At 48.3% G+C, this 14621-nt stretch overlaps 1 protein-coding gene across 3 annotated transcripts in view; it reads left to right on the top strand.

The window, feature by feature from the left end:
* The window catches only part of MORN1 (MORN repeat containing 1), a 95942-nt gene that overhangs the window by 22196 nt on the left and 59125 nt on the right, over positions 1-14621 (top strand). For 2 of the 3 annotated variants that reach the window (XM_081954969.1, XM_081954971.1), the window contains exons 7-9: positions 5137-5233; positions 8042-8152; positions 10838-10937. In XM_081954969.1, coding sequence (XP_081811095.1) covers positions 5137-5233; positions 8042-8152; positions 10838-10937 — 308 coding nt within the window. The remainder of the gene's footprint in view (positions 1-5136; positions 5234-8041; positions 8153-10837; positions 10938-14621) is intronic. The other variant, XM_081954970.1, reaches the window with a different exon arrangement.

The raw sequence follows: 14621 nt of genomic DNA, 5'->3' as shown, positions 1-14621 counted from the left end.
GGGGAGGAATCAGTATAATTGCCCCAAATACAATACCGTACAGCTGCCTTTCAATAAGGCAGCGTAATAGTTTCCCATTCATGGCTCTTAATGCAGTTAGTTGTAAATATGTATTTATATCTCCATTTAAGGATTCGAAAGCAGAACTAACCAAGGCAGCTGGCCATCTTTTTTTTAAAAAAAAATTAAAAAAAAGATTACATATATTTGAAACAAAGGAAAATGGCTGCTTTAAGAAAAATGGAAAAGAAAGCTGGAGGCATTTGTCTCTGCCCAATTGGGTAAGATTTAGGCAGGTGAAGGCATCCCATGTCCTAATGCATCCAATAGATTAGGTTCCAATAGATCCCAGTACATCCAAGCCAGGTCATAAACATTTACCTGCATTGGAAAGCAGATCTTCCCTTTTGCAGCACCAGCCCTCTACAGATAGGATTCCTCCTCTCTCATTGGCTCCCACCCTAATGATGTCCCCAAAGTCTGAGAAACTCAGTCTGTTCTTCCGGGCCTTGGGGTAGCCTGGTTTTAAACTCCCATGGATGTTTTTATCTTATTTTATTTTTACTTGAAGTGTATGATCTTTTTCCCTTGTGGGTTTGGCGCATTCCGTTTTTCTGTTTTAGAATGTCCTCCTTTCCAAAGCCAGCTAGAGTGGTACAGAGCTGAGCAGCTTCTAAATCATCATTTAATGACCCCATAATCCCTTGCGGGGCAGAGTGTGGGCAACTGAATGGAGCTAGCAGCGCGTTGAATGGCCAGATGCCCTACCTGTCGCCAATGCGGAGTCTTTTTTTCAGCAGATATATTCTCATTGTGCCCAGAGAGGGAAATATCTGCCTCTACCTAGCTGTTCATTTTGGTTCATCTTGTGTCAATAAAGGCACCGAGAGACCGAAGCGATAGAGGGGATCCCTGTGATTTAACTGGTTCCAGATGTTGGCAGCATTCCCGTCCTAAGAGCAGGAGAAGGACGGGGGCCTGGTTGGTTGGGCCCAAGCTGCATTGGTTAGGTAGTCAGAGTGCGGAGAAGGGCAACAGAGATGATGAAGTGCATGGAAAGCGGTATGTCTACCTCCCTAGTGAAGAGATGGATTAAGGATGACTTGATAGCTGTCTTCCAATACTTGAGCAGCTGTCGCATAGATGAGGGGTTCGACTTATTCTCCAAAACCCCTGAGGGTAGGACGAGAAGCAACAGATGGAAACTAATCAAGGAGAGAAGCAACCTAGAACTGAGGAGAAATTTCCTGACAGTGAGAACAATTAATCAGTGGAACAGAAATTGCCTCCAGAGCAATTGTGAATGCCCCAAGGTTGTGAAGATTTTAAGAAGATGTTGGATATCCATTTGTTCAGGATGGTATAAGGATTCCTGCCTTGGGCAACGGGTTTGACTAGAAGACCTTCAAGGTCCCTTCCAGCCCTGTGACTCTATGTTCTGGTTGAGTCTACATAATTCCCATTCCCAAGTGGGATTCTGTCCCAGGTTCAGATCCCGAGATCTTTTGACATCACCTCTGGTTTTGTGCTCTTCGATTAGATGTGTGTGTGTGTGTGTGTGTGTGTGTTGGGGGGGGAAGGGGGGCTAGAAACATGCTTTGGAGGCCAGCCCCAAGCGGATAGCAGCGTGCCTAGAGCCTTTGCTTGACCTTTAATTGGTGTTGGGAAAGACCAGATGGAAACCAACAATTGATTGACTTTAATTGGAAATCCGCAGCGGGAGATTGGCCAGCTAAACAAAAAGGTTGCAGCGGCTGCTGCTTCGCTGATTCTTTTTTTTTTTCCCCACTCCTCTTTTTCTTTCTGTCCGGAGAGAGTGAGGGGCTTAAACCACAAACCCCACCTTGCCCCAAGGGGGTCTTTTGTGCGCTGCGTGGTTATTTAGTACGTTCAGCGCCCTTCTCCCCACCCTCCCCACGCACACGCTTGGAGGAATTTCAGCCTTCCAGACGTCTCCCTGTGTTGCATTGCTAAGCAACTTTTGGAAACATTTACAACCTCCCCCCCCCCCCCCGCCCTCTACCCACCCATCCTTCTCGCCACCTGGAAAAAGAAGACGACGGGGTGGATTTAACGGAGAAGGAAGCCACGTTGTACGTCGGGGGAGCAGCCCGTGATTCAACTAATATATAAACGTGTGAAGACGTTGCAAAGTCAAACTGGTTGTTTTTTTTTTCTTCTTCAAAGAACGATGAAAGGCTTATGACGAAAAGAACACCGGCGATGCACCACTTGGCTCTTTTGCCCACCGGCGGTCTGTCGCCGATGGGCGCGCATCCTCCAGTCTCAAATGGCCGGCTCGTGAGGACGCAGCTGCCTTCCTTTTCAGTGGGCTAAGGACCAAACTGCAAGGAGGGTCTCATCTCAGGACGGATTGGGACACAAGCCTCCAGAACCTCTTCCCCAACCCCCACCCCTCCGTCATTCCAGGATTGCCTCTTCCTAAAGGAGGCCTTGGACTACACGTCCCCTCGTCCCCAGCCAGAAATCCCGCCCCATAAGCCATCCATGTTTGCGAGACTGTCTGGACGGAATGGGAGATTGTCTGGCTTGCATTGCTGATGTAAAAAACCCATTTCTAGGTGGGAGGCAGAGGTGAGCTACTACCGTTTCGGTGGAAATGGCGACTGGGTCTCCAAAACAGTGAGGACAGCGTGCTCGCCACGCTCCCAGACCTCTTCCCCCCAACATCTTTTTTTTTTTTTTTTTTGACCTTTGCACGGAGCAAAATCGCCTGCATACCGAACCGGTGGTAATGCCTGGCGGGAGGGATGTAGCTTAATTCCTCGACCCGGGTTTCCGCAGACAGCCATTCGGCCTGATTCTTGAACTAACCCCCATCCTGGGGTCCTCCAGCATATCGATTCTTAAACTAGCATGCGAAGGAGGATGCTTGACCAAGATGAGTAAAGTTTGAAAGTCTCCGGTACTTTGGCATTTTTTTTTTAAAATTCACGGCCCTCCCACGGGGGGGAAACGAAGGGACTGGCCAAAGATGAGCTACTTTATATCAGGATTGCTTAACCATTTTTGCCCCCTTCTGACCTTTGTTTTCCTCCTGGGGCCGGGTCTCATTGCAAGATGTAGGGCTGAAACAGCGGCGTTTGCGGTGCAGAGACACAATAGTATTTTACAGCATAATATAACTTATTTATGAAACTAAGGGAGCCAAAATGGACTGCGGGGGGGGGGGGTGAGGGCAAGCCCCCAAGATGCAATGCAATTCGCCATCCCGGTTCTAGGACCTTCAGAGAAGGGGAGACCCACAGCTTACTCTTCACAGCAGGCTTGTGAGTGATTTCTTTGGAAGGCTGACGGAAGAGCGATGGGGCTTGGGGGGGAGAGTGCGGAAGGAGCCCACTTGCTGAATCTTCTGCCCCCCCCCGCCCCCCCCACCCCCAGTGTCTGCTTTTCAATGGCTTGGGCAGCTGCTCCCCCTCCTCTCCCCGCGGCATTTCCTCCCTGCCTCCCCCTCCCACTATTTTGGGAGACAACTTGTTGTGAGCGTCAAGGAGAGAGCGCGGGTGGCAGAATGTTTTTTTTTTTTTTTTTTGAGTCTTTTGGATCCATCTGGGATTTGCTGGCAGCTCGGATAAATTTAGAGTCGTAGTAGCACTTCGTTCCACACGAGAGCCACCCTTCCGTCAGTCGTTCAGCGCCTGCATCCCGGCTGTCACTCTCTCCTGCCCACCCACCCATGCGCCAGCACCGCCCCGCCGGTCTTGAAGTTGCCACATGCCGTTGCCGGAGAGCCTTTGCCTTGCCGCCCCTCTTCTGACTAGTAAAGCGACTCGCCCACGGGAGGCGAAGAGGGAATCGTCTCCCACGCTCAGATTTTTCTAGCTAGCCGTTCCCGACTCTAGGGGGCGGTGCTCCTCTCCGTTTCAAAGCCGAAGAGCCAGCGCTGCCCGAAGACTCCGTGGTCATGTGGCCGGCATGACCCAACTCCCGAAGCCGCATGGAACGCTGTTCCCTTCCCACCAAAATAAGTGGTCCCTATTTTCCTACTTTCATTTTTTACATGCTTTCGAACGGCTAGGTTGGCAGAAGCTGGGACAAGTCACGGGAGCTCACTCCGTTACGCAGCACTAGGGATTCGAACCGCCGAACTGCCGACCTTTTCTGATCAACAAGCTCAGCGTCTTTAGCCACTGAGCCACTTCTCTGGGCTTTTGCAATTTGCAACCCAGTCTTAAGTGGCCTGAAGTTCTCAAGAGTCATAACCTCCGAGGACAAGCTCTGGCCCTCTGCGAGAGCCACCCTAAATTGCAGGGTCAAACCAGGGGAGTCCTTTTCCCTGGCCCTACCTGCCCCTAAAGCAGCCTGTCCCTCAATGCTGCCCCTTCCCTTTTGGAGCCCAGAAAGCAGCTTCTCCCCCAAGAATAGAGGAACATTGTTCCTCTTCGCTGCCCCTGTCCCATCGACCTCATCATCCTGGGTGTTTCTTTGGGTGGTCTTTCCCCACATGCCCCTCCCCCACTTCCTCACCTGCTTTTCCCAGTTGAAGATTTTCACCCACCCAAACCTCCCCCTCTCCAGGCTTTTCCATAGCCACCCACTTGCACATGTTTGGCTTACCATATTTTTTGGAGTATAAGACGCACCTTCCCCCCCCCCCCCCGCCAAAAAAGAGGGCGAAAATCTGGGTGCGTTTTATACACTGAATACAGCATTTTTGGCCTCCCAAAAGCATCCCGTTTTTCACAAAAGCGGACGTGCGTAGGCTTTGGGAGGCTTGTAGAGTGCTCCTGGGGCTGGAGTGGGGGGGCAAAAACGAGCAAAAAACTGGCCGTTTTTTCCTCGTTTTTGCCCAGCCCCCAGGAGCACTTTGCAGGCCTCTCAAACACTCTTTGTGCCCCGTTTTTCACCAAAAACGAGGCGCGCAGAGGGTTTGGGAGGCCTGCAGAGTGCTGAACCTTCTTTTTTTTTTAAATTACCTCTTCAAAATCTCGGTGCGTCTTATACTCCGGTGCGTCTTAAAGTGCGAAAAATACAGTAATTATATTTTCTTCTTCCTCTAGAGTTACCAGCCAAGTTTGAAACCCGATGCTCGCTTTCTTTCTTTTGTCCTGTTTTCATTCATTCCTTCCTCCTCTTCTCCCCTCCCCCCCACCCTCCCCTTTTATCTGTTCGAAGGGACAATGGAGAAACGATATGTTCAATGGGCAAGGCAGCATGATCCATTGTTCGGGCGTCATCTATGATGGCCTCTGGCATAACGGCTCTCCTCTCGGTACGTGCTTGGGATTCAGTTACAGTTCGGTTCATCATGAGACACACACACACACGGAATAATGCCCTGCCTTTCCCCTTGATTTGCTTTGACTAGTGCCGGCCTCAATTCTGCTCTCCGAACTTGTCAGGCCAAAGAGTTGAAGAACAGCAGCGAATCCGCGGTGGGGCTGGGGAGAATTCTCTAGGCCGGGGAGAGGAAGTTGTTTGCAGCATACTGGGGTGGGGCGTGGGGAGTCCCCCTTTCACAGATGTTCCCCCTTCCTGCCATGGGAAAAGGAAAGGAAAGTTTAGGAAAATTGCCAGGAGTTTGTGGTGGTCTCAGCTGGGGAGCCCTTTGGTGGGCAGTAATGTAGGGTAGGTGGGTAGGTAGATACATAGAGAGGGATGGATGGACGGACGGACGGACAGATGGCTATAGATGATGATAGATAGATAGATAGATAGATAGATAGATGATAGATAGATAGATAGATAGATAGATAGATGGATGATGATAGATGATGATAGATAGATAGATAGATGATAGATAGATAGATAGATAGATAGATAGATAGATAGATAGATAGATAGATAGATGATAGATAGATAGATAGATAGATAGATAGATAGATAGATAGATAGATAGATAGATAGATAGATAGATAGATAGGAAAAGGTGGATGGGTGGATATGGATAAATAGAGTGGGTAAGCAGAAAAGATGGATGGATGGACAGATGGACAGATATATAAGCATAGACTAGATAGGGATGGATGGATGGATGGGCAGAGGTATATATCCATAGATAGGGATGGACGGACAGATGGACAGAGATATATTTTTGCATAGATAGGGAAAGATGGATGGGTGGATATGGATAAATAGAGTGAGTAAGCAGAGAAGGTGGATGGATGGATGGACAGAGATATATATGCATAGATAGGGAAAGATGGATGGTAGGATATGGACAAATAGAGTGGGTAAGCAGAGAAGATGGATGAATGGATGGAAGGAAGGAAGGAAGGAAGGAAGGAAGGAAGGAAGGAAGGAAGGAAGGAAGGAAGGAAGACTGACAGATTTGCCCAACGGGCTGCCATCACGCTGTGCCAAAGTTCAACCACCACCACCCTTATTTTATTTCACGCATGTTTCTTTATAACTGAAAGGTTCCTAAGAACGGCTTGATAAACAATTAATACAAATGAATTAGGTCGGATGCTCCCTGTGGATTTTGGGGCCTCACACAGAGGGACGAGGTAATAAAGGAAATGGGATGTAAGAAAAGAAAATGCAGGCTCTAGTTTTTAATGCTGTGTTTCTCAGCCATGGCTACTTTAAGATGCTGGCTGGGGAATTCTGGGAGTTGGAAGTCCAGAGATTTTTAAAGGGACCAAGGTTGAGAAACGTCATCAGAATGTCGCAACCAAAGAATCCAGTGTGGGTTTTGAGGGGAGGCCCAGTTGGTCAATTAACCGTCACACGCGCATCCAGTGATGGCGGTGATTCTTACAATACCGCTGACTTCAGCCCATCTAAAACCAGCAGCGAACAGCAATGGGGGGGGGGGGGGCGGAAACCTCCTTATTATCTCCGAGGATGCAGAACTGATGACTTAGCAGCTGCTTCTGAGCTGTAAGACCATCCTAGCTAGTGCTGAAGAATGATGGCAGTCGCGGGTCACAACACCTGCAGGGCCAATGCTTCGTCTTCCTGCCCTGGAAGGAGGACGGAATAGGAAAGAAAGGCCTTGTGAAGTAAAGCCTTCTACTACCAGAAGGAATCGGCACGTCAAAGATATTGGCGGGAAGTCAGCTTCAGAAGGATACGAACTTGAGACCTAAAGGTTCCCTTGTTGGGTTATCATAAAGGCATAGGACGAGATCTTCACTTAGTGTCCTGACTGAGGCTTCCCAGGAGCATGAAGCAAACTCCTTGTTGTCCCAACAAAAAACCCTTTTATTCATTGACTGTGAATTCTGCTCCTTCACATCCAGCAAAGTCGTTCGAGGGAGGATTTACAGTCACAGACCTTATCTGGTTTGGAGAGCTGCCAGGCCGATCTCTGCAGAACTTGGCCAGGAGTTTTGGAGAGTCAGGAACCAATTAAGCGAAATAATTGTCTCCTGCAAGCTCCACTCCCCCTTTGCTCCGTTCCTCTTTTATTTCCTCTGGGAGGGGCCATTCATCGTCCACCTGTGCTTTTACTCTCCAGTCGACCCTTGTTTCTTAGCTGTTCCCTTCGTCTGGCAACTCTGCACATGCGCACACTGGGAACAGGCTCCAGCTGTTCTTCTGCCTCACTGATGTCTGACTCTGAAGGCAGCTGATAACTGTCATACGGCCCTGGCCTCCTCTCTGCCTCCGACACAGAGCCCTCGTCCGAGCCTCCCCCAGACTCCAGGACTGGCCCAGGTTCTTCCCCAACCTCCTCACTCTCCGAATCTACTACCAGCTCCACTGGTGGGCCACAACACGTAGTGTAACAGGGAAACCTACTAAGGTTTGCCAAGGTACTTTTGGTCTAAAAAAAAAAAGATTTCCACATCTGGTGGAAGCTGCTATGAAACTAATTTCATTTCCTTCCCTAAACTTAGAAAATCGAAACTTTTTTTGAAGTAGAGCAGAATAGACAACGCTGCATACCTTTGCTACAAAATATGCTCTATTAATTGCCCGTGTTTCGAGGCCCCCACTTGTGGGAAACATTTTGCCAATGTCCCGTCCCAGACCCCTACTTTTAGAAAAGAGAATGATGTTTAAGTGTTTAAAAGATAAAGCTTGTCTTTTGAAGAGGGGTAACCCTCAAGTTCTGTTGATCATTTTGCAGGGCAAGCAAAGACAATGGTGATTATAGGACCAGAGGTGATTGACCTGAGTCTAGGATCGGTTCTTACTTTTCACGTCCAGCTTCAGACCGATAATGGAGAAGTTTCTAAAAGTAAGAATCCTATTTTTTAAAGCTTTGCGGCACTCCGTAAAATAATTTCTATGGGTGATAAGAAAAAATAGCCCTTTTCATTTCTGTACTATTTCAGACAAATGGCTATCCAACATCTTCTTAAAAACTTCCAGTGTTGGGGCATTCACAAGCTCTGGAGGCAACTTCTGTTCCACTGATTAATTGTTCTCACTGTCAGGAAATTTCTCCTTAGTTCTAGGTTGCTTCTCTCCTTGATTAGTTTCCACCTGTAGCTTCTTGTCCTGCCTTCAGATGTTTTGGTAAATAGTTTGCCTTCTTTGGGGCAGCCCCTCAAATACTGGAAGACTGCTATCATATCTCCCCTAGTCCTTCTTCTCACTAGACTAAAGGTAAAAGTTCCCCTTGCACGTATGTGCTAGTCGTCCCTGACTCTAGGGGGCGGTGCACTGTCCGAAGACGTCTCCATGGTCATGTGGTCAGCATGACTCAATGCCGAAGGCGCACGGAACGCTGTTCCCTTCCCACCAAAGGTGTTCCCTATTTTTCTACTTGCCTTTTTATGTGCTTTTGAACGGCTAGGTTGGCAGAAGCTGGGACAAGTCACGGGAGCTCACTCCGTTACGTTGCGCTAGGGATTCGAACTGCCGAACTGCAGACCTTTCTGATCGACAAGCTCAGCGTCTTAGCCACTGAGCCACCTAGCCCTTTCACTAGACTAGACATACCCAATTTCTGCAACCGTTCTTCATCTGTCTTCATGAAAGTTGTAAAGTGTGCCCAAGTTGTCAAACCCATGAATAAAAAGTATTCTAACCCCCATCTCCAATCTGTGATCTCCGACATCCATTCCCGAGGCAAGAATGCAAAAGGGTAGCTTTGTGGGACATTGCAGCAGGAGTACTTTAATGTGGGATGCAGTGCCTAACATGCTGAGCTTCTTGGTCAAAAAGGTTGGCAGCTCGGCGATTCAAATCCCTAGCACGGCCTAATGAAGTGAGCTCCTGTTACTTGCCTCAGCTTCTGCCAACCTAGCAGTTCGAAAGCACATAAAAATGCAAATAGAAAAATAGGGACCACCTTTGGTGGGAAGGGAACAGCTTTCCGTGCGTCTTCGGGCGTTGAGTCATGCCGGCCACATGACCACGGAGACGTCTTCAGACAGCGCTGGCTCTTTGGCTTTGAAACGGAGATGAGCACTGCCCCCTAGAGTCGGGAATGCCTGGCACATATATGCGAGGGGAACCTTTTCCTTTGTCTTCCTTTAATGTGGTCTGCCATTTGAATTCAAACCTTTTTAGACCGATGGGCCGTTCAGTCCCAGGAGCATCCAGCTTTTTAGATACAAATTCCTCCTTTCCCATGTCTTGTTTCCTGCCCAAGTTTCATTCTTGACACAGGTAACAATTCCACAGCTTTCCACTTCCTAAAATCGGAGCAACTATGAGCTTGTGTACAAACTAGCAGATTAGACACTGGGCCAATTCAAATCCAAAATCATCCTAGATCATCTTCTTTTTAAACAGAAAACAAGGTTCTCATTTTTCTTGCGAGAGGCTCCAGAGAACCAATCCTGCTCCCACTCAGCACCTAAGCAACCCCTTTTCTTAAAGCCTCTTTGTTAGGATCCCCTGGTGGTTTATCCTCTGGGCTTCCTCATCATATTGCTAATTTCCTCTTAATCCCAGCTAACCACAGCCACACGTGTTCCTGAGTTTCCTTCTTAGCTCTTTGCTAATTATTGATTGCAATAAAAAACAGGAGAGGTGGGGTGGGGGAGAAAGAAAGAGCCTTTTTAAAGCTGCAAGGGGAAGCCTTGATTTTAGAAAAGTTTTCTGTCGATGGCAGAAGACTTGCGTGGACCTCCTAAGCCGTTTTGTTTCAAATGACCGCCGGAGAAGTCAAGGCCGCCTGTAGCAGGTGGCAGTAATTAAATGATTGTTAGCTGCCTACGTGGTTCCGGGTGACGCCTGTGTTTGTGGGCTTATCGTGGAATGTGCTGTTTGTGTTGCTGCTTCTCCTCTCTTCTCCCCGTTTCGAAATAAAAATCGGACCACGTTCTGATTTCGTCCCGTGGGGAAACAATCTTCTTCCATCTTTGGCTGCAGCGCTTGACATAGAAATATGGACATGCGACAAAGAAAATCTCTATAAAATGTTTTGTGGATGGCATTTGCCTCCACTTGAACCCAGAACCTCTGTTGCCCTTGAGACAGGCCACTCAATGAATTTTGCTGCATTTTGCGTCCTTTCTTGCCACAGCTGTTAAGTGAATCACGGCGGTTGTTGAGTGAATGGACTCTGCTTGCCGGAAGGTCGCAAAAGGGGACACTGTGACCGTCATAAATATGAACCACTTGCCCTGCATTTAAATATTGATCCCGTGACTACGGGGATGCTACAATGGTGGTAAGTTGTAAGGTTGAAAATGGCGCTAAGCCATTTTTTTTCCAGGGACGTCGTAACTTGGAACCGTCACTAAATGAGCTGTTGTAAGTTGAGGACTACCTGTACATACAAATATTCTAAAGGTGGACGTCTTTACACAGTCGTGGCTCTCGAAGAGACAGTTAACCTTCTACTCACACTTAGTCCTAAATAGGAGGCTCCAGAAATCTTTGCTTCTTTGTAGAACCTAACCTTGATCCAGGTGTGGAGCAGGAGATGAAATCATGGTTTCTCTTGCCTTGTTCTTTGATTTCCTAGACGAAAAGGGTCGATTGCTGAGGATTACGGCCAGAAAGATCACCTCTTCGGAAGGCTGCTCCCAGGAATCGTTGGCGGCAACTGAGAAGCAACATGTTTTGTAAGTGGCAGGGAGAACGTCAGCGTTTGCCTCTTCTCGGAGCCTCCAGTTTCGTTTCGTTTCTTGTCGGCGCATTCTAGATGTCCAGGACTGTCAAGCCATGTGTTGTGGCCCGCTAGCAGAGCTGGAAGCAAGATTCGGAGAGTGAGGAGGTTGGGGAGGGAGATGGGCCAGTCCTGGAGTCTGGGGAAGGCTCAGATGAGGGCTCTGTGTCAGAGGCAGAGAGGGGGTCAGAGCAATATGCCAGTTATCAGCTGCCTTCAGAGTCAGACATCAGTGAGGCAGAAGAACAGTTGGAGCCTGTTCCCAGTGTGCACATGGCCAGAGCTGCCAGACGAAGGGAAGAGCTAAAGAACAGGAGTCGACGGGAGGAAGGCCACAGGTGGACGATGAAGGGCCCCTCCCAAGGGAAATAAAAGAGGAGCAAAAGGGGAGTGGAGTTTGCAGGAGAAAATTAGTTCGCTTAATTGGTTCGGGACTCTCCGAGACTCCTGGCCAAGTTCTGCAGTTCTCGGCCTGGCAGCTCTCCAAGCCAGATAAGGTCTGTGACTGTAAATCCTACTTTGAAAGACTTTGAAAGTACTGGACATTCTAGATGTCCAGGACTTTCAAGCCATGTGTTGTGGCCCGCCAGTGGAGCTGGTAGTAGATTCGGAGAGTGAGGAGGTTGGGGAGGAACATGAACCAGTCCTGGAGTCTGGGGAAGGCTCTGAGGAGGGCTCTGTGTCGGAGGCAGAGTGGTGGCTGAGGCCTTATGCCAGTTATCAGCTGCCTTCAGACATCAGTGAGGCAGAAGAACAGCTGGAGCCTGTTCCCAGTGTGCTCATGCGCAGAGTTGCCAGACGAAGGGAACAGCCAAACAGGGGTCGACTTGGGAGTAAGGCCACAGGTGGACGATGAATGGCCCCTCCCAGAGGAAATAAACGAGGAGTGAAAGGGGAGGGGAGTTTGCAGGAGACCATTAGTTCATTCCTGCATTCTTGCCACGTATTGCGGCGGAGTCTGAAAGATATCAGCCTGGCCACTCTCCCAGCCTGATAAAGGTCGATGATTGTGAACTCTCTTGAAAGACTGTGGGAGAGGAAAGACTTTGCTGGAGAGGAATTCACTGTCAATTCAATAAAAGAGGTTTCTCGGGACGAGGACTCGGCTTCGTGCTGCTGGGGAAGCCTAGGTCAGAGCACTATGTTATGCTTAATCAGAGTTGGGTGTATACGGCACAGATGATTAATTCAGTGAAGCCTTGCACTGTGATTGGCAAACTTCAGTCAATGGGTTCAAGTCAACCTGAGCAATGCCATCGCATGAGGAAAGGCGCCCATCTGGACCTCTGCAATAGGATCAGAGTGGGTTACCACATCTCCTCAAAACACTCCTTCATACCCATGTTAAAGTACTGCCCTGTTTATTGAAATTTAACAGAATGACAGAGATGGAGGGCACCTTGGAGGTCTTCTAGTCCAACCCCCTGCTCAACAGGGGACCCTGTAGTATTCCAGACAAATGGCTATCTAATCTCTTCTTAAAAACCTCCAGTGCTGGAGCATTCACAACTTCTGGAGGCAAGTCGTTCCACTGGTTAATTGTTCTCACTGTCTGGAAATTCCTCCTTAGTTCTAGGTTGCTTCTCTCCTTGATTAATGGAGAATAGCTTGACTCCCTCTTCTTTGGGGCAGCCCCTGAGATATTGGAAGACTGCTATCATGTCTCCCCTGGTCCTTCTTTTCATCAAACTAGACACCCCCAGTTCCTGCAACCGTTCTTCCTATGTTTTAGTCTCCCGTTTGGGGCGTAGCTCAACCTTATGGCGTGTAAGCTATGGTTGATGGCTTAGCTTCTGTATGAACATAGATTGCTGTCACTTTGCCAACAGGCCACTCCTAAAACTAACCATAGCTTTCCACAGGGTAGGCAGCCTGGTGCCCACGAGCCTCAGGTTGCTCTGGTCTCTCCTGCCTGCCTGCCTTTTAAAAACCTTTTGGAAATTAAAATAATTAAACAACTGGAACAGTGCCAAGCAGTGCACTATATTCTCTGGCAATATTTGTTTCCAGGAATGTTTTCTGGCAGGTAGCTGGGAACTATGCTCACTGTGATGGATATTTTATGAATAGAAACTTCTCCCTTGGCAGCACTTTGGGTCTGTGCTCTCTCTCTCTCTCTTTCACACACACACACACACACACACACACACATCCATGCTTTCCAAATTCTGAATGTGCTCTCAGTCCAGAGGACGGACTACTTTGGCCCAATTGACCTATTATCTGAGTTTCCTTTGCCACGGCCAGCTTGCAATTCTCTCCTACGATCAGAGCCACTTTGGATTGGGGCCTTTGTTTCTCTGAGCGGGATTTGGAAGCCACTTTCCTGCTACCCAGAGGGGTGAAGCTGAAAACCTGCAGAGGCTGTAACCCCGGAGAGATAGTATACTTCGATGCTTTCCCGGAAAAAAAAAACCCTTCAACTGGACTGCCCGCTCATCAAGTAGGTAAAGGTTCCCCTCGCACATATGTGCTAGTCGTTCCCGACTCTAGGGGGAGGTGCTCATCTCCGTTTCAAAGCCGAAGAGCCAGCGCTGTCGGAAGACATCTCCGTGGTCATGTGGCCGGCATGAATCAATGCCAAACGCGCAAGGAACGCTGTTCCCTTCCCACCAAAGGTGGTTCCTATTTTTTCTACTTGCCTTTTTTACGTGCTTTTGAACGGCTAGGTTGGCAGAAGCTGGGACAAGTCACGGGAGCTCACTCCGTTAGGCGGCGCTAGGGATTCAAACTGCCAAACTGCAGACCTTTCTGATCGACAAGCTCAGCATCTGAGCCACTGTGTCCTTCAAGGCTGTAAAAACCCTGAGGGGACAGTCTGTTTTCCAAAGCACCTGAAGGCAGGACAAGAAGCAATGGATAGAAACTCATCAAGGAGAGAAACAACCTGGAATTAAGGAGTAATTTCCTGACAGTTAAAACAATTAACCGGTGGAACAGCTTGCCACCAGACGTTGTGGGTGCTTTATCATTGCAGGATTTTAAGAAGAGACTGGACAACCATTTGTCTAGAATGGTAATAGGGTCTCCTGCTTGAGCAGGGAGATGGAGTAGAAGACCTCCAAGGCTCCTTCCAATTCTGTTAGTCTTTTAAGGCAGTACTCTACTCCATGGAGTAGATGGCCCTACCAGAATGACGGGAATTGTGTGTGTGTGTGTGTGTGTATTTTAACAGTTTATTTATATATTTTCACCTTACATACCTAGGTGCTTAGTGAAAAGCATATTGTCTGGATCGTTTCATTTATATATAATAATACTCTTCCCCTCGCCTAATTTCTACCTCTACAACCATTTGTAAAACAAGTCCCACGTTCAAAAATACTCAGTGTCTTCTTTTTCTTTTAATTTGAGCGTCAGTTTGTCCATTTCTCCACAATCTAAAGCATTTTTTCTATTACAATTGTGTTTTTATGGGGAATACCTGGAGAAGGGTTTGGTTTAACAAGGTTCTCACAATTGTTCCTCTGTCCCTCTCTGCCTACCTGTAGGGATTGCCCATCTCACTCAGAACAACAATACTTTAGCCCAGGGGTCGGCAACCTTAAACACTCAAAGAGCCACGAAGGTCCTTACCGGAAGCCCCCCCCCCCCCCCCCCCCGCTCAATTCTGGAGCTGACCGGAAGTCTGGCTCCCCCA

This window comes from Natrix helvetica, assembly GCF_964273705.1.
Source record: "Natrix helvetica genome assembly, chromosome: 5".
Lineage (NCBI taxonomy): Eukaryota > Metazoa > Chordata > Lepidosauria > Squamata > Natricidae > Natrix > Natrix helvetica.
Note: the sequence above shows the minus strand (reverse complement) of the source record. Positions and strands in the feature narration are given on the sequence as shown.